The 27,770-nt window shown below is 45.1% G+C and overlaps 1 protein-coding gene and 1 pseudogene across 1 annotated transcript; both read left to right on the top strand.

Moving 5' to 3' along the window:
- The first annotated feature begins 11,879 nt into the window (after positions 1-11,879).
- On the top strand, positions 11,880-14,152 carry LOC125507597. The gene is made up of 5 exons (XM_048672133.1): positions 11,880-12,056; positions 12,161-12,218; positions 12,351-12,412; positions 13,542-13,782; positions 13,883-14,152. The coding sequence occupies exons 1-5, from the start codon at positions 11,986-11,988 to the stop codon at positions 14,150-14,152; spliced, it is 702 nt and encodes a 233-aa protein (XP_048528090.1). The 5' UTR covers positions 11,880-11,985.
- Positions 14,153-18,671: 4,519 nt separating this feature from the next.
- On the top strand, positions 18,672-27,119 carry LOC125511498 (annotated as a pseudogene).
- Positions 27,120-27,770: the final 651 nt, after the last annotated feature.

The raw sequence follows: 27,770 nt of genomic DNA on the forward strand, positions 1-27,770 counted from the left end.
CGCCGATGGTCAGTGAGTCACCGGCGAGCAGCAGGAGGAGGAGGACGCTGCACCTCACCGCTCCCTTCTCTCGCCCTCCGGCATCCCATCTCCTTCCCCCGTCCTCCCTTCTCTCCCGCCCATCTTGCTCTGTACCCGACGCCATGCCGCGCCCGCCAGCTGTCGTGCTCCAAGCTCATGCCGCTTTCCTTCTAGATCCGCCGCCTGCGCACCATTTTTCACCGGATCCGAGGAGACCCGGCAGGTCCTCGCCGACCGCACCACCGCAAGGCCGCCACCGGTCTCGTCTGTGTAATGGGCGCCCAGCCGTTGCCCAGCACAGTCCCACCTCCCTGCCATGGCCGCCCCTGCAAAAAACGAAACACTGCCTCAAATTAGCCATTCACACACGCACACAGAGAGGAGCAGGAGCCCCATGCGCCGGACCTCCGTTTCCTCTCCGCGAAGACCAGCACCATGGCCGCCGCCGTCCGCGCCAGACTGCCTCTGGCGCTGCCATCTCCGCCCCTGCCTCGCTCCACCTCTTCCCGACGCGACTACGACCAGGGGATCTTGCGGGCTGACGACGAAAGAGGCCGGGGATGGAGGCAAGTTGCGACACGTCCGCCGGCCGCCGCGAAGCCTCCTGCAGCATGCTCGCCCACGAGCCCACCCGGAGCTGTCGCCGCCGTGAAGGGCGCCGGCCCACCGCTCTCGGAAGAAAGCGTATGGATATGATAGAACAAAGGATCGCGGGCTGAATTGTTACAAACCTAGGGTCTGTTTCGTAAAAATGAATCGTTTTTCTAGATTCACTTAAACATGGTTTGCGGGTTGAATTCTCAGAAACAGAGGGGCTTTTCTATAAAAATGCCGATAACGTACGACCAGAAGCGATGGCTACTTTATTATTAGGGGAAGATTATTATTATTATAGGGTAGATGTTGGTTAGAGCATCTCCAATTTTGTTGCGTGCATCACAATGACGCAGAGGCCACGGCAAAGTCCCGTTTCCTAATATAATCCAGCTATTGGGGGTGTTGGGCCAAAAACATGCTTCAACATACCCACTTTGCCCAATAAAATATTAGGGTATTCCACTAATTCACCCCAACTCCCCCAATATCTAGAGAAATTTGGCTCTTCCTATGCCTCTTCCAATAAGTGCCACATCAGTGTGTCGCCACCAAGCCCACTGCGCATCCGCGCCACCATCATGGGCTGCCTGACATCCTCCTGTTGCTGCCAGCCCGTCATCACTGTCGGAGAGACATAGGGAGATCACATTGATAAAGTGAGGCATGTAGGCCAGGTTGGGTATTGCGGAGGAGATTTCCGACCATATGAGAAAGTATCACACCTGCAAACCCAATAAAAATATAATTTCGCTACAAATAGAACGCCAGATTTATTAGGATGGCAAAGCAAACATATTTGATGGCAAATTGTGTTGTTGCGAGGATGGCAATTTTCTTTAGCAAGCATGACATATCCTTGACATGTTCAATTTTTTTGCTAGGTTTTGCCATGCTTACTAAAGAAAATTGTCATCCTCGGCACAATAAAATCTGCCATAAAAAAACATTCAATTCGACATGGTTAAAAATCTGACGTCAAATTTCTAATATTACCATAAAATTACTGGAGAGGCCGAATAACCATTTGTTAGTGAAGATTTTTTCGGGAACCTATCGGAGATGCTCTTAGTGAGTACATGTAATGGCGACACGTGGTGGGCTCTTATTTGTTCTGTTCCGTGCACATGAACCAAGCAATTGTACTGTATATTTTGTTCTCGTGGATTTCTATACTACGGCGCGCTCAGGTTGTACATATACTAGTACCCCGCGCATGAGCGGATGGAATGTTGGCGTAGTTAAACAAACTACACATTATATGGCAGCTAGCCTGGAGTACAAAGGGTGAACTAGGGTAATGCGTGATTTCGTCCATCATTTACGAGATGGAAAGGTAAATTTATTTAAACTCACAATATACTCATGTAACGCATGGATATGATTAGGCTTGCACGCATGCATGGCTGGGAGCCGACATGCATGATACTTCATATGTCAAATTGTCAACTTTGATCCATGGAGACGATCGAGAGAACAGTGCATGTTTTTGCAGCTTCCCCTTGGCCTCGGGCGCCAGTGCCATCGACACCATGCATGTGCTAGCTAGCTTGTGGATCCGCAATTTTTCTTTTCTTCCTTCCGTGCGAGACCGAATACTATGCATATACACTCATCAGTCTAAACGTATGCATGCATATCCTACCTCTACGAGCAGCTCCGAGAGAGACCGAGCACCGATATCAAGATTAGGACTTAGAACCCGGCAGTGTGCAGATTTGACCGTATAAGAAACCTAACCAAGTCGGTCAGTTTGCGGCTTGTCTGCATTATTGGTTGCATGGGAGGCAGCATGGATGGATGGATCTCTATCGGCCATGTCTCCCGGTGGCTACGTAGTACCCCGCAACAACCCCGGCGTTGTTTCGGGATCCATCCATCCATCCATGGCGTGTCGTGATGCGTATGTAGTTGGCTAGCTAGGCTGTGAGCTCTAGCCGCCAAATCCACGAGTACTCTCGGGAGTCGTGGCCTCCTTGTTGCTTACCGCCAATTGCCCGATTCCCTGGCATCTATGCATGCAAGCATGGTGTGCGTGATTGACATTGACGCACGGGCGGGCAGCCGAGACCGAGATACTCCCTCCGATCATTTTTAGTTCGCATATAAGATTTAACTAAAGTCAAACCTCGTAAAATTTGATCAATTTTATATAAAAAAAAGTAACAATATTCATAATCTGAAATCAATATCAATAGATGTGTCATGACTTAAATTTTCATATTGTATAATTTTAGCATGGCAGATGTTGATATTTTCTCATATAAATACGGTCAAACTTTATAAAGTTTGACTTCAGAGAATTCTAAACATTCGCATGATCAACATGATGGATTCTTTTAAGATGAATGCATTCTTCAGTCTCCACATCCGAGGATCTACACAACCTAATTAATTTCTTACGGCATCTCAGATGATCGGATTAAAGGGGAGAGAAAGGGAAAGGGAGCGCCTATTACAAAGGGCACGTGAAAAAAAATTGCATCACTCGCTTTGCTTGGACCACTAGATTTTTCATCCAGCGGCCAGAAACAAATCGCACAGTATTTATCTTCTTCCTCCCGCCACCTGTGGTCGATGGTGCTCCCGCGCACGCCTCGCCGCAATGCCCTCCCCTCAACCGCAGCCCACTACCTCCCAAAGCACTCCCCTCAATGTCGGCGACCACCACGCAGTAGTCAAGTTTCAGACTCACCCTCACCGTCTCCGCGGCAGCGCCGGCTCCTACTCGTTCACGGCTCGCACTCACCGTGAAGTCTATGGCCTCCCCCTCTCGTGCTCGGGGTGAAGCGGAAAGTGAATGATGCAAAGAAAAATAAATTCACATACCTTTTAGCAAATTTTGGGCAACGCATGTTCAATGCAAAATTGGATTTGCCGTCTCCACACGCAGTCGCCTCCACCTCTCCAAATATGCTTAGGGTTCCTCTGCCTTCCGTCGGCGCCACTGCCGATCCACCTTGTCCCTGGTGGCTCTAGGGCCATGGAGGTGCGGTGGATCCCGCTCCTTGCCGGTGGAAGGGCTTCATTTTTAGATGTTTCTTTGAGTTTTTGTTAGGATTTGTGTTATGCTTAGGAAGGTGTGATGGCGGCGAAAGATGGAATAACGTTTCTTCCCGCCTAACCCCCGTCCCGATGGTGCATCTAGCATCGTCAGAAGGCGTGTGGAGGTGTGTTTTCGACGGATCTCGCAGCATTCCGTTAGTGATTGTCTATGGTAGATCTACTCGGCTCCTGTCTTTGTTCGTCTACGTGTGTCTTTAGGTTCTATCCTTCCGATCTACGCATCTCTTTGTCGGCGGCGGTTGCTATTCTGGTGCGCTGGTCCTATGGGGTCTTAGCATAACGACTTCCTGACTGTCAACTACAACAAGTTTTTCCCAGCTCTAGCGAGGCAAAGGCGACGGCGGTGGTGCACCTTCGACTCGCTTCAGTGCTGGCAGTCGTCGTTCGGTGGCTACGGAACTAGATGTAATTTTTATTATTTGTGATTTTCGTTGTACTGTCATGATTGAAGATGAATAGATCAAAAGTTCTAGATGTAATTTTTATTATTTGTGATGTTCATTGTACTGTCATGATTGAAGATGAATAGATCAAAAGTTTTAGATGTAATTTTTATTATTTGTGATGTTCGTTGTACTGCCATGATTGAAGATGAATAGATCAAAAGTTTTTCGGCGGCAATTTTTTTTTTGCAAAATTGGATTTGGTGCACAAAGAAGTTCCGTAGATTTGATTTGTTGTTGTTGTTGAAACAAAGGTTGGAATCAACGTGCGCCTGTGTTGGACGTACGTGATCTGATCTGGTCATGCATACATGCATGCTGTTCCTCCTGCTACTCATTGCACGATACCTACCTTCTGCATCATCTTCCTAGGTACAGTACAATACAACCAATCATGCATGCATGCACCCTGATCTCGATCGATGGATGGATGGTATCCCTCTCCATTCCTTGGAGCTTTCTTCAGCATAGATGCACTTGTCCTTTTCTCGGTGTACCGGCCTCCGTCCTACTGCTGGTATCCAATGTTGATGCTGGTCAAATGTACCAAAAAAAAAGTGGAAGCTCAGATCGATCGTTATTGATCAGTGGGATGCCACTGTTGGTCTCTACGCTTGTCAAATTTGTAATACTACGTTGCACTTCTATGCTTGTCAAATTCGTAATGAATTCCAGATTTTACTCTCTATTTTGATATTTCTTGCGCCGATTAGCCCATTTGACAACCTCGCTACGTGTTTCTAATGGCCGGGACCCAGCTGGTGAATCGCTCAGAAAAGTTTAAATAAATGGGGTAAAATCTGGTAATGTTTTGCTAATTTGGACCAAAACTATTAAATGGTGTTGTTAGTGTCAAGAAAATGTCAAAGCATAGGGTAAAAATTGGAATTAAGAGGATGCTCTTACCTCCAGGCAGATCCCAGGACTAGGATAGGACAAAGCAGTGAGAGTACTGGGGACAAGCAGGAGGGAACAGATCCGTGGGAGGGAGAGAGGAAGGAACGCTGTCCCCCTGGCCACCTTACATGCTCTATGTTTTTAGGGACTATCCATCCGTCCATCCAAGACCCCAAGTCCCGAGAAGATCACCATGGATACCATCATCACCACTTCACCACCACCACCATACAGATCAATCCATCCTTCCACATTCCCACACAACATCGGGTTGTTCACTGCAAATGTATAGTGGTACATTTGTTTGCTTGGCCCGTGTAAAGTGATCCGTTTTTAGTGATCCAAGAGATGTGAGGAGTTGCTCTTCCGGGCCACCGATATGGTGGGAGTTGTTGGGAAGAATGAACATCAGCTACATGCACCTAAACTACTAGCATAACTGTGTGTGTAATCATAAGTACTCCTACTACCAGTGTTATGCCACCAGCTGGATAGTATTCCAGCCGTGTGATCATGTGGCAAGAAGCTGCCCACATGTCAACCAAGCACAAATATATATAGTGCAGCGCTACAGCCACACCAATTGCTCCTTCCTATGAGGATCACCACATATATCTGGAGGGAAATATAATAGTGGAGTGCAAGCTCACAAAACGACGTAAGTAATCAGCCGCTGCACCTTATTTAAGAAAAAAAAATGAATGACTAGGAAAAAATAGAGATATCGGCGAGTTGAGGATGAAACTCAGACTGCCTAGCCCACCATGCATGGTGCTACCCAGTAAGTCCAAGGGCATAGCCAGGATTTAGACATGAAAGGAATGGAGAGAGGCGAAAAAGCCATTGTTCACAGACCAGGCAAAATATTACGATACAAGTCTCAAGATAACCTTGACAACAAGGCATGAAAATGTATAATTGGAACTATGGAGAAAGAAATTTGCATTTAAATTGAGCTCTGCGAGCACCAGAATGCAAATCTCATCTTTGTACCTATTTCCTTCTTCATACAGAAGAACATGTATGGCCAAAGAATGCCGTCTCCATTTTATTTCGAAGGCATGTCTTGATTAGTTTAAAATGCATGAAGAACGAACTAGCTACCCAAGGAATATTAGTGAAATAACTGTACTATAATCAAAGATGGTTCTTTCCCTAACCCGCTATATGGATACTCTCTCATGTTTGGCTAACACGGGCTGTCCAAAAAACTAGAATCGCCGTGCTTCATCTTGCTTATTACGAGAGAGCTCCCAAATCTGTGGGCTCTTACCGTGCTAGGTCCTTTCATATCCGATGCTTCCAATTCTACATTGATCTGCAACTTCTACTAGTGTCACCACATTTTTTGATCATCAGATTGCATATCAATATGAATTGGATTGTAGCTGTCATATATCTTCACATGTTACTCCTCAGATGGATTTACATTCTCAACATTAGAAATGTTGTAACCTGAAGTTGAAGCAATGTGCTTGAAAAAGAATTTACCCCTCTAGTTGTTGGTGTCCTTCGCTTCACCTTTAACTTTGGGCATAACATGCACATAATTGATAGACTAATCTATTGTTTTATACACAGTCGCACTGATTAACTAGACTAAGATCATAATTCATTAAAACATTGTTTCATGATATCCCACCATCTAAGTTTTTTAGTCTAAACACACCCTCTTTATTAATCAATGAAAATGTTAACCGGAATACAATTGATATCAGGAGGCTGTAGGAGCCGGAGATGTCTACTAACGGTAAGACCTAGAGCATGTTTAGCAAGGTTATGTACCTCAAAAATTGATTCTCTCCCCTCGGAAGTGAACGAGCAAGAGCTTCTATACACAATCGTACTCATCCATCGAGGTTGTTATCTCCCGTATAATAATCCCGCGTAGCCCTCCGGTTCCATTCTTGTTGTCACTGACTATGCCCTTGCAATCAGACACAACTTACAGATGTTGCAGAGAGAGATCATTAGCCAAAGCTACAACTTCTCGATATGCAAGAGCTTGTAATGTTATTGAGTCAGTCACCCCCGGGATCACACATGTAGAGGCGTCAAGATAAAGGCATGTTGAGTGTCTGCATACAACAGTGAATGAGTTAGCCTCCTTCTTATTCTCAAAGAATGAGGGGCAAGGGGATTGATACCGAGAAAGATTTCTTCTTATTATAAGACGTGATTTGATCTGCATATGTTTGGTAAAAGAACAATCTTCTCCTTTAATCATATCATAAATGGAGAGTGTTCAATTAAAACATGAAAACGTGACTCAATTGGTCTTAGTTAGTCTTCGGGGCGGAGTGGAAGAAGGGCGGAGACTCTCGAACGAGGAAAAGGATCCTTTCGAAAGAATTGACTGAGGAGCCGTATGAGGCGAAAATCTCATGTACGGTTCTGTAAAGGGACAGTAAGGGTAACTTATCTGTCGACTTTTCCACTATCAACCCCCAAAATACAAAATTCACATGCGGTAATGTATCCATCATAGTGAAGATCCAACACCTTGCACTAGGTTCTCTAGTTTGAGTTACTGCTGCTACCAGGTCCTGATCTGCAAGTCCCCAAATGCACCGGGCCATGGTACAATCAAGTAATGAATGTTGCCATGAGTCAGCTGCTCTTCATAGTCCGCAATAAGATGCTTGTATCCTGGTATTGTAGCACCTCTTTGTATGCTGGGTCGGCTGTTGCTGGTCTGGTCTCTTGCATCTCGTCATGTGCTAGTATCCAATGGTGCTGCTATCTAACGCTTACAGAGAGCATTAGTAGCACACTACTCACTTAGGCCTGCCCCACAATAGCTGCCGCCTTTTTTGCAAATTCATTTGAAAATCTAATATTATAATCAAATTCATAATAATAAGGTAAACATATTATGAATTATGTAAAATTGCCATGTATAAAAAAATAAACAATTAGTATACATCTACAAAAATTATGTTTAAAAAATGTATTCACTTATTTTCAATAACTAATAAAGTATCTCTATATACATAAAGTTTTCTGTAGTTAAAAGTGTTTATTAAGTGATTAGAAAGTGTTCACACATTGTTAAAATATCCATGCAATTATAAAGCTACATACTTTTTCTAAATAGTAAGTTAAATTTTTAAAAAGTGTTCACATCTTTTAAAAATGTATATTTTTCAAAACTCTCCATGCATTTAAAAAATAGACATGTAATTTAAAATACTCATACATTTAAACTTATTTACGTATTTCTGTAACTTTTCAGGTATTTCATAAATATTAATTACTTAACAAAAGTTTCTCTTAAAACTGAATAGGCAGACATTCAAAAAGTAAATAATTTTTTTGAGACAAAAAATAAATAAATAAACCACCGAATGCGACACCTGGGTTACCAGGTTAGCCTTTCTCAGTTTGGCGCACTGATCCAATTGATCAAGCATGGGCTAATGAAGTGGCAATTCCTAAACGGCGCCCGCTGCGCCCATTTTAGTTCTTTTCACTAACGGGCGCATACCCCCGCAGCGGGTTGGGCTCGGCCCGTCTACGTTCTTTTTATTTTGCTTTCATCCCACAAAAAAAAAGAAACGAACCCACAACTTCTTCGTTATATATGTAAGTCACAGTAACCAAAAATGCGTGAACGTTTTTCAATTTCTTGATTTTTTTTTCTTTTACATCCTCTTCCCTCTTTTGTTCTTTTTATTTCTTTTTCTTTTTCCTTTTCTCTTTGAATTTCTTTTTCTTTGTTAAATGCATGAACTTTTTCAATTTCTTGATTTTTTTTCAAATTCGTGAACTGTTTTTCCAAATCAATGAACTTTTTTTCAAAATGATGAACTCTTTTTAAAATTGATGAACTCTTTTCAAAATCGATGAACTCATTTTTTTAAAATCGTTGAACTCTTTTTCGAAATCGATGAACTCTTTTTGAAAATTGATGAAGTCTTTTCCAAATCGATGAACTTTTTTTCAAAATTGATGAAATCTTTTCAAAATCATTGAACTCTTTCCAAAATTGATGAACTTTTTTTTCAAAACCGATGATTTTTTTTCAAAATCGATGGTTTTTTTTCCAAAATCAGTGAACTTCGTAGAAAAATCGATGAACTGTTCTTAAAAAATCATGAACTTTCTAAAAATCGATGATCTTCTTTTCAAATTTACCTTTTCCTTTTTCGAGGGAATTTATATTGGTTCTTATTAAAGCAAACGTTAAACAGGACTGTTTTATAGAACTAGACATAAGAACTAGCTTGGTCTAGTGGTTAAAGCGTTAAGCTGCGACTGGGGTGGTTCTGTATTCGAATCCCGGCCTTTTTCAATTTCGATTAGTTTCTTCCCAAATTCTAAAAAGTGCAGCTGCACTTTTTAGACGTCCCGAGCACACAGGCCTACGAGCCGTTGGATGCGCGATCACGGTCCCCAGGTGTGCCGTTGTCGGACGAAATCGTCCGTGCTAATTCAACCGCCGAAGTGGCAGCCAGTGTAAAATAAAAGCTTCGCTATTTCTTCCCAGAAAAAACACCTAGCCCGATCCCCTTTTCCTCGTCGAGCAGAGGAGCGCCGGCGCCGATTCCCGGGTGGTCGAGGGGGAGGCGGTAGATTGGAGGAGCCCGATCCTCTCCATCCTCTCTCTCGCGACCCGATCCTCACGAACTCCTCCCGGCGACGCACCCGGCCTCCTCCAATCGGCGAAATGCCCCCTCCCACTCGTCGGAGAGCGCCGTTGCGCCTCCGCAGCCGCCGGACGCCAACAGCCCCTCCCCCCGCCACCGCATCTCCACAGCCGCCGCACGCCACCGACCCTTCCGGATCGCCGCATCGCCAGGATCTCGGCAGCCTGCCGGATGCAGCCGCTGCGCTCGGATCCCCGCGGCCTCCTGGATCCCATCGCCGTCGGGTCTCCCGCTCCAACGCCGGGCCGACCCATATCCACGACGAAGGCGAGCGCGCACTGCCTCCATGCTCCTCATTCAGGGCCGTTGGCCCTGACACCGTCACAGCAGGCCTCTTCCTCTCCAGTAGCTCGCTGCCGACCGCATCCGGGACGGCCTCGACCTCCTGCTGCTAGCTGCTGGTGCACCTCCGTATCGCTACTGCTATCTCCTTCTGCACCGTACAACTACCCTAGCTCTGATGTCTGAACTTCTACACCTGACCGTGTACAGGTGCTGGCTATAGCTTGGACTGGAGCAGCAAAATTGCATCAAGGTAGCAGGTGGATGATGGTGTTTGTGCCTTTTCTCTTGAATTGTTGCTGGTGATGGCTGCAATTTGAAGACGTCGGTTTTTTCTCTCCTTTCATATTCTGCAATTGTGCTTCCCCTATGCGTGATGATTCTATTGCTTGGTGCATTGTGGTTTGGGTTGTTTTACTGCTTGACATTGATCTGTGTGAGCCTGTGACAGTTGGAGAGATGATAGTAGCAAGTACAAACTCTCTTGAATGGTTAGTTGATAGTATAGTGGTAAATGTACTATGATCATATAATAAAGCATGAAAAATTCAAGATTTATATTGAGCTATTGGACTCATTTCTTCTATTAGACTTGCTCAAACTTGCATGATGTTTTGATAAGTAGATGCCTCATTTCTGCTATTGGACTTGCTCAATGGGTCGATACTCGATAGGCAATTTGTATCCCCTATTTTATTTCTTCGGCAAGTTGGCTGCAGAATCTATGGGAATTGTCTACAAACCTAGTATGAGTTCCTACCTTTTAATCTTTTTTTCTAAACAAAACCTGGATTGCCTGGATATAGTATGCAATTTTCTTAGATTAGAGCACAACTTGCCTACAACAACTGAAACATTTGCCCAGGGGACACAACACAACTTGATGTTCCACACAATGTAGGTCCACTTTTTTTGCCTAAAACTTGTAGGCAAATTGCCTACAAACCAAGTAGTAGGTGCTCCTGACTTCCGCTACTTTTTTTCTGCGGCTAGCAAACCAATGAGTTGGCTGCAGAAACTATGAAAATTGCCTACAAACCCAGTACGAATTGCTACCTTTCAATCCTCTTTTTCTAAACAAAGCTTAGAGTTGCCTAGATATGCTATGCAATTTTCTTATATCAGAGCACAACTTTCCTTCAACCACTGATGCATTGACACAACACAACTTGATGTTCTACACAATATAAGTCCACATTTTTTTTCTCGCAACATGTCAAATTGCCTATGAACCAAGTAGTAGATTCTCCCGACTTCCATTATCTATTTTTTCTTCGGTATTCAAGCTAATGAATTGGCTACAAAATCTATGGAAATTTCCTACAAACCCAGTGCAAGTTTATAGTGGCTACTTATAGTAGTTGCTCCCGACTTAGCGTTTTTCACTTGGAGCAGAGGGCAAATATAGAGGCTGATTATTGTATCACGTACAGTACTACACATGAACGGATACTTGTAGTTGTACAACACAAACCAATCTGCACAAGAGACGCATACCCCCATCCTCACTTTAACCTGAAAGCTTGGTCGTGCCCCACCTTTGTATTTGCTTCGATCCTGCAGCACTACCACAGAGGGCTAGAGGCCTACAACGGCTACAAAGATCCCTCATGCAGACTAGAAGCATAAAAAATTGTTGCTATGCTAATCTATGCCATCCCCTGGCAGGGAGAGGAAGATGAACATGAGAGAGAGAGGGAGAGGGAGAGGGAGAGGGGGAGAGAGAGAGGGGGGAGGGAGGGAGAGAAGAAGATGAACATGAGAAAGGGAGGGGGAGGGAAGAAGATGAACATGAGAGAGAGAGAAGATGCAGTGGCATTCATGATTCTGAGTCATTTGTATGGTTGCTACTACTTGTACTGCAATGACTATCCTATCTTATCATATTTGAATATTTGACTAGTAGTACCTGCTCTTGCTAGAGCAAACGAAAACCATTGCTCAAAACGCTACCCCTAATCACCTAAGTGTCGTAAATATTCTTGCCTAAAAAAATTGTTTGTTTTGCTTGAAGGGCCTCACTAAATTCTCAAATGATGTCAAAGCAACATTTTCGAGGTTTTGTGCACACACCCAAGCAAGAGGCTTCAACATACACTTCCAGGTAAGCTTTGCACAAAGCTATCCATTTTTTGTTTTGTTTTTTTGTTTCGGCAAAAAAATAGGAGTTGTCTCAAACTTACATGCATTTTGCCTACATTCCAGCAGGACTTGCTTTTTTTATTTTCCATCTTTGCAAGTAAGAAGCTTTGCCAGCCACTTCAAGGTGAATTTCACACATCCCCAGTAGCTTTTCAACTAGTTTTTTCTGCCTCCCAAGTAGCTCGTTGTTAGTTTTTTTTGTCCCAAAAAATTAAGGGAGTTGCCTGAAACTTATGTGCAAATTGCTACATCAAAGGAATACTTGCTTCCTACGCCGCCCTTTTATTGCCAGCAAAAAGTTCTACCAGCAACTTCCACGTAAAGTTCGCAAAACCCCCAGAGCTTTTTCCAACATGTTTATGAATTCCTAGTAGGTGCCTTTTTTGTTCGGCAAAAATGAGAGTTGCCTGAAACTTAAATACAAATTGCGTACATTACAGGAAGACTTGCTTTTGATTTCTCCTTCTCTTTTTTGGCACCAAAGTAACAAGCTGGCTACATAAATAGGTTTTAACTCACAAAATTTGCCTACACCGCAAACACAACTTGCCAAGCAGAAAAAAGTGCAAAGCACTATCCTACTGATGATTTTATTTTTTTCAAAAACAAAAGTTGCCTGCAAGCATTAGGGGAATTGCCTACAACTCAGCACAACTTGTCTAACCAAAAAGCCACACAAGAGTATCATACAAATATAGAAAAAGTGTCTCACAACCATTTTACTAGGATTTTCGCTGATGTAGGCAAACTATTTCTTTGCTAAATTCCTGTTTTTCCTGAACAATTAGAACCTTTTTCCTCAAAATTTTTGCTGCCCCTTTTACTGCTGAGTTGGGGGGGGGGGGGGGGGGGGATGGGTCAAATTATTTTTAAGTTTTTCCAAACAACGAACCTATAACTTGTGTTTTTCAATGTCCACATTTTTTTCAAAGGAACATTATGTTTTTTTGTCTGGCATTACCAAGTCAGAGTGCATTACACAGTGCATTGCAGCTAGTGATGAGTACGACTTGCTTGAAATTTGGCTGTGACTTGCTAGTGCTAAGCATGTGACTTGCCTGCTTTGCATCTGTGATTTGCCTATTTTGCATTTTTGATTTATCTGACACACAAACCTTTTCCCCCTCCCTTACTATGTTTTCCAAACAACAAACCTGTAACTTGTGTGTTTCAATGTCCACAGTATTCAAAAAACATTTTTTTGCATGCTTCCTATAAAGGAACACAAGGTTTTTTCTACCCTCGCAAGTCAGAGTGCATTACAGAGATTTGCCTATTGGGGTTTACTGAACTTGCCCAAAATAACTGCCATAAGTTGTTGACGGTTTTTGCTCTCGATAAATCAAACTGAAGAACCAACCTAATACAAGGACTCAAGGAGGGGTTGCATGCATAACATCCAAGTTGCATGCATAACACTGATGCCTTTTGTGTTTCCTTGTTGCAGGGATCAGGGCATAGTGGCACACCCCCAAGTTGTCCAGATAGAGAGGTGGCGCACGGAAGGTTCAAGTGCTGATGGGTTGGGTGGATGGATCCTGCAGAAGATGGAGGAGGGAGGGGTTGATGGGGAAGAAAGGGTGGAGGAGGAGCGGGGAAGGGAGAAAAGTCTCCAGAGGTTTTGTGCCATGTGTTCACACACACTGGGTTGCGTCGGTTACGATTGGGAGAAAAGGGAATCTGGCCATGTGCACGATCAGATCGTTTCTTTCCTTTTTTGATGCCAGCTGGCAACAAGAGAGGGTCAACTAATTTGTTTATAATATGATGATTCTCCTGCGCATTCAGTGGTCACTGATGGCTGGAGTGATGCGCCTATGGAATGGTTGGGGGGTCCAGAACCTAGTGCTTGTTAGCTTCGTGCTGCAAGTGTTCCTGCTCATGCTCGCCGGGATGCGACGGCGGAACATATCCATTGTCCCAAGGAACCTCCTCTGGCTAGCATACCTGCTGGCAGACTACATAGCGGTATACATCCTTGGCCACATGACCTTCTTCGGCAAGTCGCACGTACACCAACAGCTCATGGCGTTCTGGGTGTTAGACTTTGTAACGTAGCCTAACTGTGTAATTTATATATTGTGTAACCTTATAAATATATGTGATAGGCCACCTCTAGAGGGTTGAGCCAGTTTCCACAAATCCTATGTTTAACATGATATCAGCCTAAACCTAGAACCTACTCCACCTCCACCTCAGCCGCCGCCGCCGCCGTGCCCCCAACCCTAGGGCCGCCGTCGCCGCCGCTGCCATGACCGCTTCCGCCTCCGGTTCCGCCAGCTCCGGGGTCATCCCCGCGACGCTGGCCACCCTTCTCAATCTTCCTGCCCACGCTGGTGCGTCGCCGCGACCCCAAGTCTTCGGCACCACCGCCATTGGTTCATTGTCCTCGGCTCCGATCCCGCCGTCTCCCGCGCCGTCGACGGTGGCTTCCTCCACCGCCGCGATGATGGTGCCACCTGCGGCCACTGCTGGCTCGTCCCCGACACTCGCCATCATGCCGGCGGCCTCGGGGGCCTCCACTGATCAGCCCGCGGGTGTGGCACCCGAAGCCCCTGCGGTCTCCGCTGTTGCTACCACCGACGCCGCCATGATCTTCGGACCGTTCCACTTCGACAACCTAATCATGACTCGTCTCACGCCGGACAACTATTTGTTTTGGCGCGCCAAGGTTCTACCATCTAGGTTATCCTTTGATTTTCTTCGTTTAACTAGCCACACAACTCTTCACTTCTTTATTTAGTCCATGATCAGTGAAATTTGGGAACCATTTTTTAATTTGAGAATAGTTTCTATATTTGCACATTTTGTAAAATTTCTGAATATTTTTTTGTTAACAAAAAATTAGGTTTATAATTTTTTAAACAAATTCACAACATTTCTAAATTTTGTAATTTTTTGAGATCTGGTAAAAAATCAAATTCATGAAAATTTCTTTAAATCCAAAAATATTTTTAAAGTTTGCAATATTTTATAAAATTAATTTTTTAGATTTATGATTTTTTTCAATCCCAGAAATAAAATTAATAAAAGGAAATAAAAAGGAGAAAATAACCAGGGGCCTAAAGAGTGCGTGCAAGGGGTGGGGCGGTGTACACGTTTGAGTGACTCGCAGCACATCTTACCTGGAAGTAGGGCTGTCCACAGTGCTTCCCCAAATGGGCCAGGCCTTGTACGATCTTTTCCTTTTACTTTTTTTCGTCTTGGCAAAATACACAAATATTTTTAATGGGGCATATGGATTATTTGGTTAACAAGTGAACATTCTTATTCAAAATGAGCATCTTTTTGAGATATACAAATATTTTTTTAATATACACAATATTTTTTTATAACACACTTTCTTAAAAGTGCTCCCTCTGTAAAGAAAGATTTTTTTAACAAGTGAACATTCTTATATATCTTTACAGAGGGGCACAACTATTGATTTTCGTATGGGTGAACAATTCCTCTTGGAATAATCAAAACCTGTTTTCCACGCATTTGTTTTAAAAAACATACACGAGTGACGAGTCAAATAAGTGTGGACATCGTTTGCACTCCTTTTTTGTTGAAAAATGTACTCCCTCCGTTTCAAAATAAGTAAACTTGCTAATAGTAAAACTGTTAACAACCTGCTAATAAAGACACACGGATAAACCTGCTAATGGTAAACTCGAGGAAGCAGGAGACATTTGTAAGGTCATGCCCTCCGATGACAGCCCAACAACTCATCACAAGCTGTGAATCTCAACCAAACTATAAATAGATTTTGTAAGGGGTAGCTAGGGCATCCACAGTGTACGATTTAGCCGCCTCTATCGCTGCTTCTATGCTCTTTGGCGCTGGCGCTATACACTACGTGTTCTGCCTCTAAGCTAAAATTCACTAGCGTCGTCGCTATGCTTGGAGGCAGCCTCCAGCGATCAAAAAATATAAACGGATCTACTCCCTTCGTTCGGAATTATTTGTCTCGGATATGGATGTATATAAAACTAAAATACATCTAGATGCATCCATAATTCCGAACGAGGGAGTATATACCAGTGTATTGCTGTAAAAAATGTTCTATGACAAGTGCATGGAAAGATTGAAATCAGCTGGGATATTTGAAATTGTTTATTTCATATGGGACCCATCTTTAGAGGCAAGGACGGATGCTACACACCCTGAGGTCTTTGTACATGCTTGGGGTTGAGGAGGAGGAGGAGGAGGAGGAGGAGGAGAAGAACAAATCTCGGTGTCGTGCTCGTGTGATTGCTTGGTTCTTGGATGATCAACGGTATGCCTCGGATTTATTCTAACACACCTGTTGTCCATCTATACATATAGATGCTCTAACAAACGCGCGCGCAGCTGTTCCGGGCACTCCAGCGGACGCGCAAAAGACGCGCGCGCTATAGTTGGTTCAGCACGCAGAGCAAAACGGTATCACGTGTCACTTATTTCGTGTGCCCGCTCCTGCGCACTGGACAGCGACGACTCGCGCGTGACTTCCACCAACCGCCGGATCCAGCCGCTGGCGCCGCCGCCCGCACCTCCCCATTTACTCCGACGACCCGATGACACTTCCCCGGCCTATCCCCGCACGCCGCCGCGGCTTCCTCCACCTCCTCTCGTCGCCGCCGCCCCTCGAGCGTACCATTCCTCCGACAAACAGCGTCGGGCTTCCCATTGCCGCTCGGCGCCCACAAGGTGTTTGACAAAACGTTTGCAAGGTATGTATTGCTTCAACTTATTTTGTAGATGAATTTGGTGCATGTTGTTTGTAGTTTTATAGACTAGTTTAAATTCAATATTGTAGATGAGTTCGTCATATGATTCTTCCGACGAAGAATTTGATATTCAAGAGGAGGAAGACCTTGCAATGATCCTAGCTATGCACGCCAATAAAAAGCCAAAGCACGATGGTTCGGTTATGCGTCGTCAGAAAATTTGGAGGGATAATATCGATGCCGACAACAGATTGATGAGGCACTATTTTGTGGATAATCCCGTATACCCCGAGTCGTACTTTCAGCGTCGTTTTAGGATGAGAACTGATCAAGTTGTTCAAACGCATTGCAAAGAAACTGGCAAGCCATGATCAGTTTTTTCAACAAAGGAGGAATGTCGCCGGAGAATTCGCGCGTAGCACCTTTCAAAAGGTGACAGCTGCTTTGCATATGTTGGCATACGATATTCCTGCTAATCTAGTTGATGACCACTTAGCCATGGGTGAGAGTCAAGCCATCATGTGTGACAAGTGCTTCGTAGTCGGAGTTGTGCAAGTGTTTGGTCTGGAGTATTTGAGAGCTCCCAATGCTGAATACGCCGCAAGGCTTTTGGAGATGAACAAAGCTCGCGGGTTCCCAAGTATGCTTGGCTCAATAGATTACATGCATTGGAGTTGGAAGAACTGTCCCAAGGCATGGCATGGACAATTTCACGGCCAAAAAAAAAGGTTTCACTATAATCCTTAAAGTAGTGGCCGGTCAAGAGATTTGGATTTGACATGTTTTTTTTTGAATGCCTGGATCTTTGAATAACATCAACGTTCCTAATCGGTCACCACTCATGAATAGGATTTCAAATGATGAACTGTCACCGGTGCAATTTGTAGCAAATGGTCATACATACAACTATGGCTACTACATTGCGGATGGCATCTACCCAAAATGGTAAACATTTGTGAAGCCGTTGAAAAAATCGAAAGGTAAGAAAAATCTTGATTTCCACAATGCTCAGGGTGGCTAGGGAAGATGTGGAGAGAGCTTTTGGGATTTTGCAAGCCCAATTTGCTATTGTGAAAGGACCGGCTAGATTTTGGGATCAAAAGATCCTTTAATACATCATGAACGCTTGTGTGATCATGCATAACATGATCATCGAGAATGAGCGTGGACAAGATTTAGACTACTCCTAATATGAGCTCTTGGGACGTCGAGCGACAGAGGGCTGAGAGGGTGGCTTGCCTCCTATCATGCCATTCGACATGTCGAAACACATGATGATCTTCAGAAGGATCTAATCGAGAAGTGGTGGGCATGGAATCAAAACTAGTGATTTGTATGTTTGATGTTGTAACTATTTGTTTAAATTGTAATAAAACTGAACTATGTATTGTTGATTTATTTTTTATGTGTTTGATCTTTTTGGTTTTGTTCGCCGCGCGCAAAAAGTTGCTATTTCGGCGCTGTAAATGTTATTTTAGCACGCCGCGTGTTGAGCGCATGTTGGAGATGCTCTTAAGGAAAACCAAATTTAAATATAGACCCTTTGTAATTACTATTATCACCCTACCCTGGCTTGCAAAGGCCACTGAAACTAGAGACATATGCATCCTTGTACACGAAACGAACAAGGAAATTAAACAAAAATCTAACGAAAAGAGGTAGCTAGGACCCTTGGCACAATCACAGTGCAGGCTCTTTTCCTACATGCACCCTAAACTAGCTTTGCAAGGACTATATGCACCCCCTCTACAACACGAAACGAACAAGGAAACACACATCAGGTACGCTCTCCTCCTCATCTGTTGTTTCCGTCCATCACCATTTCGTTTCCTGCCAAAACTGAGAAAGAAACATCTCGACTCACATATACAGTAGAGAGAGAGATGGCTGAAGCTTCCCGGCGAGCCGGCGGCTCATCCTCAGGCGACATCTCGCCGGCCATCTGCACCGACACACAGCCACCATTGGCTGCTGGCGTCCAATGATGACGCGAACTTCATCCAGGACGAGATGGAGGTCATGAACGGCTTCCTCCGCCACCTTGCCAGGACCCAGCAGCTGACTCCCAGTGGTGGGCAGCGCGGCGGCGACGAGGAGGTCCAGGTGTGGGTTAGGCAGGTCAGGGACCTCGCCAGCGACTCCCGAGACTGCATCAACCTCTACCGGCACACATCGCCCCGCCGTGCAACGGGGCTGCTGCGCTACATGCAAATGCCATGGTTCCTTGGAGGGTGCGCCACCATCCCCAGCCGCAGCACCATCGCCAAGCGTATCCGGGAGCTCAAGGTCCGGGTGCAAGAGGCCGGCGAGAGACGGCTGAGGTACGGCATCGCCGTGCCGCCACCGCCTGCCATCATGAAAGCTTCTACTACCATGGCGATGGACAGCAGAAGGCCGCCTCTCCGCAGTGTCCAAGAATCAGAAGACTATGATGATGACGACGACGAGAGAGGTGCTTTCAGACGAGCTCTGGTCGATGCTGAGCCCAATATCCTGAAGGAAAGTGCAGCAGAGCTGACCGCCTGGCTGGGCAAGAAAGGAGACGGTGACGAGGCCAGAGGGCGGCCGTTCAAACTCAATGTCATTCTAGCACCAGATGATGCAGAAGGTACCGGTCTAGCTCAGCAAGTGTACCAAGATCCTTCGGTGTCCGGCGGCTTCAACGTAAAGGTATGGATCACCATCCAGAGGCCTCCAATCCTCTGGCAGATATTCCATGACCTGCTCTGCCAGCTCCTTCCTGACCAAAACCAGGACGTGCTGGACGACACATCATCAGATAACATGAAACTCCTGTGGAGCATCCGAGGCCGCTTGGAAGGCAGAAGGGTCCTGATTGTTCTCGACGACCTCGATGATTACCCGGGCATGTGGGACCAGATCAGAATTGCTCTCAACTTCATAAGCCTCCCTGCTGGTAGCGCCATCATAGTGACTGTTGTTGGATTTTGTGGATTTCTCTTCTCTAGCCAGGAAGCTAAGGGGGGAAGCTAGGGATTTCTGGAAGAACCTTATCTCCCGATTCATTCCTCTTTGTCTCAGTATATACAAACTACATTTACATTTTAACCCTTCTCACTTTACTATTTGCAACTAACTCCTCACAACACTCCCCCTCAAGATGGGGTGAAAATGTCTAAGAGCCCCATCTTGCCACACAACTTAAAGAAGGATACAACACTCACGCCCTTTGTTAATACATCCGCAAGTTGGTCTTCAGTTTTAACAAAACCTACTTGAAGTACTCCCTCATCAAGTTTCTCCTTAATAAAATGTCTATCAATTTCGATATGTTTTGTTCTATCATGCTGAACCGGATTGTTGACAATGTTGATTGCGGCTTGATTATCACAATGGAGCCTGAGTGGTCCTCCTTTAAACAACCGAAGTTCAGTTAATAATAATCGAAGCCATAACAACTCACATAGCCCTGAAGCCATGGATCGCAGCTCTGCTTCTGCCGTGGATCTGGCGACAACACTTTGCTTCTTACTCCTCCAACTGACTAAATTTCCTCCCAAGAAGATGCAATAACCTGAAGTGGATCTCCTGTCATCCAAGCACCCAGCCCAATCAGCGTCTGTGTATCCCTCAACTTCTAGATGCCCATGGTTGGAAAGGAGAATTCCTTTTCCAGGACAACCTTTGAGATACCGCAGAATTCTATTTACTGCATCTAGATGACCTGATCGAGGATCATGCATATATTTACTCACGAGGCTTACAGCATATGCAATGTCTGGTCTAGTATGGGATAGATAGATTAAACGTCCCACAAGTCTCTGGTATCTCCCCCTATCAACAGGTTCTCCTGAATTGGCTGTAATACGCAGGTTTGGCTCAATTGGTGTGGCAGCTGGTTTACTTTCAAGCATCCTAGTTTCAGCGAGAAGATCAAGCACATATTTCCTTTGAGAGATATAGATACCTTGAGCTCCATAAGCTACTTCTATTCCCAGGAAGAAGTGGAGGAAGCCAAGGTCTTTGACTTCAAATGACTTCGCCAACATTTTCTTCAAGTTCTTTATCTCCACATCATCATTCCCTGTGATCACAATGTCATCAACATATACGACCAATACGACAGTTTTATTTTCGTGGTGCTTAAAGAAAAGGGTATGGTCAGCATTGCTTTGTCGAAAACCCAAAGTGCAGACTTCCTTGCGAAATCTCCCAAACCAAGCCCTTGGTGACTGTTTAAGTCCATAAAGTGATTTCTTCAATCTACACACTTTACCCATTGTCTCAGGCCCACTGAACCCTGGTGGAATCTCCATATAAACTTCTTCTTTCAAATCTCCATGAAGAAATGCATTCTTCACATCTAGCTGAAACAACTTCCAATTGTTATTTGCTGCCACCGAGATTAAAGCTCTGATGGTGTTCATCTTTGCAACTGGGGCGAAGGTTTCATCATAGTCCACCCCATATGTCTGGCTATAACCTTTCGCCACAAGTCTCGCCTTATATCTATCTACTTTCCCTTCGGGTGTATGTTTTATGGTAAACACCCATTTGCAACCTACCACTTTCTTGTTACAAGGAAGTGGAGTAATTACCCATGTATTATTCTTGTCAAGAGCAGACATCTCCTCAAGCATTGCTGCCCTCCATTTTGGGTTTAATTTTGCCTCCTGCCAGTCCCGTGGTAAGGGTTCTGCAGAATCCAGCGCTGCAATAAAGGACTTGTAAGAAGGACCAACAATGTCATAAGAGACATAGTTGGAGACATTATAAGGATCCAATTTAGAGGGCAATTTTCTGGCACTAGCTCGTGGTTGCTTTCTATAAGCTATTGGGACATCAAGGTCGTCATATTGAGAAGAGATGTTACCACTGTCCAAGGAAGGTCCAGTATCACTAGTTTGAACTTGAGTATTATCTTGTTGGTCAGCCTCCTTCTCTTGCTCACCATGTTGCCCATAAGCCTCAGGCTCAGGTTCCAACACTTGCATCCTTTCCTCCTCAATACGACGTCTTCGTGTATACACCTGAATCTCCCTTTCCTCATTTGGTTTTGGCCACCGGAATGCTTCACTTGATGTATCATACTGCTGCTCATGTCTTCGTTCTTGCTCTGTTTCCACTGGAATTACCCCAATTATCATCTTTCTTGATGTTGCATCATCTTCGTCTTCCTTATCTCCCCCTGTCTCACAATCTGCATCTAAATTTTCATTTTCATTAGCAAACAAATCAGGGAAGACATCGGTTAAATCCGTCGGTTCACCATAGAATGGTTCCTGCTCCCTAAATACCACATCCATACTCACAAACATTCTCCTTTCAGATGGACACCAACATTTATATCCCTTCTGCTTACCAGAGTACCCCACGAATACACACTTTAACGCCTTTGGATCTAGCTTGCCAACAGATGGTCTATAATCCTTCACAAAACAAACACACCCAAAGACCTTAGGTGGAACCACATATTTTGTTTCACCCGTTAGACACTCTAACGGTGTTTTATAACCAAGTACCCTGGATGGCATTCTATTCATCAAGTAAGCAGCTGTCATTACAGCTTCACCCCACAAAAACTTAGGAACATTCATAGATATCATTATGCAACGAGTGATTTCCAGAAGATGTCTATTCTTCCTTTCTGCCAAACCATTCTGCTCTGAAGTACCTGGACAAGTTGTGTGATGAATAATCCCAAAACTGGATAAGTGCTCATCAAATTCCTTGTTCACATACTCCGTGCCATTATCAGTGCGAAATGTTTTCACAAAAGCATTATATTGCGTTCTGATCATATTATGAAAATCAACAAAGCATTCAAACACATCGTTCTTGTTCTTCAACACATAAACCCAAGTCACTCTAGTACAACAGTCAATAAAGGTAACAAACGAGCGATATCCATTTAAAGATGGAACTCCACTAGGACCCCACACATCAGAATGTATAACTTGAAGTGGTGTGTCACTTCTATTATCAGACGATGTATAGGAGCTACGTGTTTGTTTACCATATTGACAAGCGTCACATACTAGACTCCCCTGGTTAACTTTACTATAAAGAGCAGGATAAAGCCTACCAAGGGTGACAAAAGACATATGTCCTAGCCTGCGGTGGTGAAGAAGGAATTCGTCAAGTGGTGTAAGGGACGCAACAGCTGCAACCACAGGTGGCACATTATTATCCAGATAATACAGTCCATCATGCATGATCCCCGTCCCAAGTCTTCTTCCAGTCCCAAGTTCCTGAAACAAGCACCATGATGGAAAGAAGATAGCAACACAATTAAGTTCATTTGTGATGCAACTGATGGATAGCAGATTTATTGGGAACGAGGGAACATGCAAAACAGATGACAAAGACATATCAGTGCTACACATAATTGTCCCTGATCCCATAATGGTTTGGGAGGAGCCATCAGCTAATTTAACGGTTTGCTTATTTAAATCAGGAGTATAGTCAATAAAATTTCTGTAGGAACCAGCCATATGTCTAGATGCACCTGAATCTAATAACCATGGTGCATCAATGGACTTATCTATCACAGTGTGAGAGTTGTTACCATCAAAATTTGCTAAGGCTGCAGAGGTAGGCGCTTCAACAGTTGGCTTGTCACCTAGAGAAAGCCCCTTGAATTGACACCACTTCTCCCAATCCTCAGCAGTCATCTCAACACTCATAGTTTGGGTGGTATTTTCAGTGATCACCGACGTGTTTGCTTTAGCAGCAGGGCGTGTACCTCGCCCACGGTAGCCTCGTCCTTCAAGCCCACGGCCACAGCCTCTTCCACGCCAGTCCTGCCCTCTTCCTCTGCCGCCTCCCATTAACTCAGGGCATGAAAACTTCAAATGTCCTGGCTGACCGCACTCGAAGCATTTCTTCTCAGTTGTATTTGATCCCGACCTTTGATAATTTCCACCCTCTGCTGCATAGAGTGCTGATCGCCGCTGCATGATACCTTGCATCACTGACCCGGCTGCCTCTAATTTCAACCTGGTTTCCTCACTAATGATAGCTGATATTGCCTGCTCCAGTGTAGGAAGCTTTCCGCTACCATACAGTGCAGCCCTCCTGTTTTCATACTTAGAATGAAGTCCATTTAGGAAGTCCCTCACACGTCTCTTTTCCGTCCACTTGTTAAATTTCTCAATACACTTGCCACACTCCATATCAATTGGATCAAAGTAATCAATCTCACTCCACAATCTCTTCAACTCGGACACATAATCCACAACTGATTTGTCACCCTGACTCAACCCCTGCAGCTCCTTCTGAATTTTACAAGCAAGCATCTCATTACCGACTCCAGAATATGTACCTTTCAGTAGCCGCCAAATTTCTGACGCCTCCTTAATCCTTTCCACCTGCTTAGCAATTTGAGGTGAGACTGAACTCAGCAGCCATGCTCTCACCAATGCGTTGGTCATCTTCCACTTCTGGCCTTCCTTGGAGTTCTCGTCAGCTGGTTTTTCAATTGCCCCATGTATATAGCCCTCTAGACTTCTTGAGACAAGAATTGTCTCTGCGTGCTCTGCCCAACTTGCATAGGTTTCAGACCCATCTAACTTCACCAGGGGCATCTGCAATGGATGAACCTCCTCCTTGACCTCTGCTTCTGGTTTTGAACTCCCTCCTTGCTTGCTCATAGCCTCGAACAACAATCTGTATTTCTCATCCATGGCTTGCAACACCGCTGCAAGCTCCCCTGCCGTGACTCCCGATGGAGCGGCATCCTTGTCACCCATCGTTGCAAACCTCTCCTTGATGTGCTGCTCTGACCTGGTCTTCAGCAGCCCAGAAATCCTCTTGCTTCAGGACCAAGCACACTTGTGACCTTTGGTGCTTCTTTCTCTGTTGCAACACAACAGCAGCTCCTGCCTCCTTCTGGACACAAATCTTGCCCAGCAACACCACGCAACCACCTCCAGGGAACACTCTCCTACACCTCTGCTTGGCACCTCCAGCCTGCTTCCACACCTACAGTTCTGCTCGCCTCCAAATCAGTGGCTCTCCACCAACTGCTGCCCCAACCGTACACAATCCGTGCGCTGGCTCTCTGCCGGCGACACCCTTGCCGAGGCTTTCGATTTCGAGCAGCCTGCACAAGGCTACAAGCAGGAGCACCACTCCCAGGTCGCACAGCCACCAGCTTCAACTCCAACCCGCTGAACCGCCTCACACCCTGGCCGCAGCTCCTTCTTCTATTCGCTCCAGTCCACCACCAGAAGCACTCCTATTCTCTCTTCGACAACAGCAAGGAGCGCCACCATTCCCTTGGTCGCCGGCGGCGGCTACAGCACCTGCTCTGACACCATGTTGTTGGATTTTGTGGATTTCTCTTCTCTAGCCAGGAAGCTAAGGGGGGAAGCTAGGGATTTCTGGAAGAACCTTATCTCCCGATTCATTCCTCTTTGTCTCAGTATATACAAACTACATTTACATTTTAACCCTTCTCACTTTACTATTTGCAACTAACTCCTCACAACAGTGACCACAAAGGATGATGGGCTTGTCAAGTCATCTTCTCCGGATAAAGTGGTAACCTATTCCCTTGTGGATTTCTTCTTCAAGAGAGCAGTGGCCCTTGTAGCTAGCAATTTTCATGATGGCGATGTGCGGGGCGTCATACATAGCATTCTCAAGAGATGCGACCCGGATGTTGCTTCCATGAAGATGTTCCTCCATGCCTTGTATGCCAATCCCCACAGGACAAGACAGGAGCTGGAGAAGCTGCAGGAAAGCCTGTGTTTAGAGGCATGCCGCCGTCCTTGCGACGACGATAGCAGCTATAACTTCAAGCGGATGCTCATGTTTTCCTACAGTGACATGCCTAAAGAGTGCCACATGTGCTTCCTGCACCTATGTATTCTCCTTCCACAAGATCACAGCATCAGGAGGACATCCCTAGTGAGAAGATGGGCAGCCCAAGGCCTGATATCTGTGGAAGGTGATCATGGCTCAGCTGAAGTGGCAGCCGAGCGCTGCTTCGGTGCATTTGTCAGCCGATGTCTCATTTGCCCTGCTGACATTAGTGATGCAGGCAAGATCAAGACTTGTGTAGTGCCTCCTCCAGTGCATCGCCTCATCACTGAGGTTGCAGAAGAAGAGAATGTCATCAGTGTCGGCTCCATGATCTGCAATGCACATCTTGGTGACAGCAAGAGGTGCCTGGGATCACTGCCCGCGTCCTCTCAACTGCTGCTGCTGAAGGTGCTTGATCTAGAAGGCTGCAAAGGCTTGGAGAAGCGCCATCTGAACAACATCTGCAAGTTGTTCATGCTCAAGTACTTGAGCCTCAGGAACACTGATGTTTCTGTGCTGCCCAGGCAAATCCATAGGCTGCAGCAGCTAGAGACGCTGGACATTCGGCAAACCAAGATACAAGCCTTCCCCACAGATTTTGCCAAGCTCCTGATGCTCAAGCATCTGCTCGCAGGCCATGCAGACTTCTCCCCGGTCAAGGACACCATCAACTCCAAGGAATCATTTTCCACGCCGCGGATGCCCCATGGAATCGGGGCCATGAGGGGGAACCTGGAGATACTGTCACACGTACAGGTCTCCGGGAGTGGCAGTGAGTCGATGCTCATGGATGTTGGGCAGCTAGTCAAGGTACGGAAGCTAGGAGTTGTTCTCCATGGCAAGAAGGTTGCCAGCTCCTTCAAGCATCTCCTCCAAGCAATCAGCAAGCTGCACAGATGCCTTCGTTCTTTGTCAATCCGAATTGGACATCCTGTCGATGAGACCGATCCTCTTACATTCAGCATGGATCAAGAGAATCCATTTTCACCTCCCGAGTTTCTCCAGAGCCTGTACATCGGCGGCCTCACAGGCGTTGGGCTGCCTCCATGGATCACAGAGCTCCACCAACTTGCCAAGATTACCTTGCGCGACACCTCCCTCAAGGATCATGCCATACGACTCCTTGGCAAACTCGGTGGCTTGCGCTGCCTTAGGCTCCGACAGATGTCCTACGGCGAAATGAAGATCACTTTTGGGAAAGAAGAATTCCCAAGCCTCAAGTTTCTCGCCATTGAGTGTTCCGACATCACCAACATAATCTTCGAGAGTGGAACGGCACCTAGGCTGGAGAAGCTAGCTTGGGCTTTCAAGAGCATGCAGTTCATCTCCGGAATCGGCAATCTCCCAAGGCTGAAAGAGCTCGAGCTCAGCGGCAGCTGCAACCCAGACCCCGTGAAGCAGGCCGTCGCAGCACACCTGAATCATCCCGTCTTCAAGCACAATGCCTGAAGTTAGCCACTGCAGGCACCGACCAGTATGAGCCTGCTTGCTCTGGAGTGAGTGATGATTGTGTTGTGAGTGTTGCATGCTTGTGTGTTACTACTTCTGATTGTTTTCCTCATTCTATCATGGACTGTGATTTGTATACGGTGTGGGATTGTTATACCATTGTGTGTTGGCTATGCAATAAAGACTTGTATTTCTACTGTGTGCAACAATCTTTCTTTCGTTTTGCTGGAACCGGTTCCACTTTGAGTTCTCTGTTTGAGTGTCTGCAATGCTACACCTCAGCCATGTCTAAATGGAAAAGATGTCATGTGCACCTAGGTGAAAAGATAAGCACATTGAGGCTTTGAAAGATTGTAAAAAGAATGTAGATACATTGTGGGGCTGAAATGAAGTATGAATCTATAAATTTTGGTCAAAAAAATATGTCCAGGCTGTTCACACTTATGGTTTCTTAGACAATTATCTCCCGTGTTTTTTTTCTGTATATCCCACTGAAGGACATATTTGTGGCCCAAAATTTGAAGATCCACACTTTATCAAGCGATGTACATGTAAAAATCGAAATTTTTCAAAATATGAACATTTTTCTATTTTTCAAAATTTAAATAAATGGGATGGGCACACAAAAGTTGTTCTCCGTCTAAATGACCCTATATTGCGATGTAGAATTAGTAACTACATTAGTTTGTGCAATGATTTTCTTAGCTTGCCAATTAAGACTGGAAGCAGCTAGCATCGAAGGAATAAGCCAAAAACTTAGATAT

This window comes from Triticum urartu, chromosome 5, assembly GCF_003073215.2.
Source record: "Triticum urartu cultivar G1812 chromosome 5, Tu2.1, whole genome shotgun sequence".
NCBI lineage: Eukaryota > Viridiplantae > Streptophyta > Magnoliopsida > Poales > Poaceae > Triticum > Triticum urartu.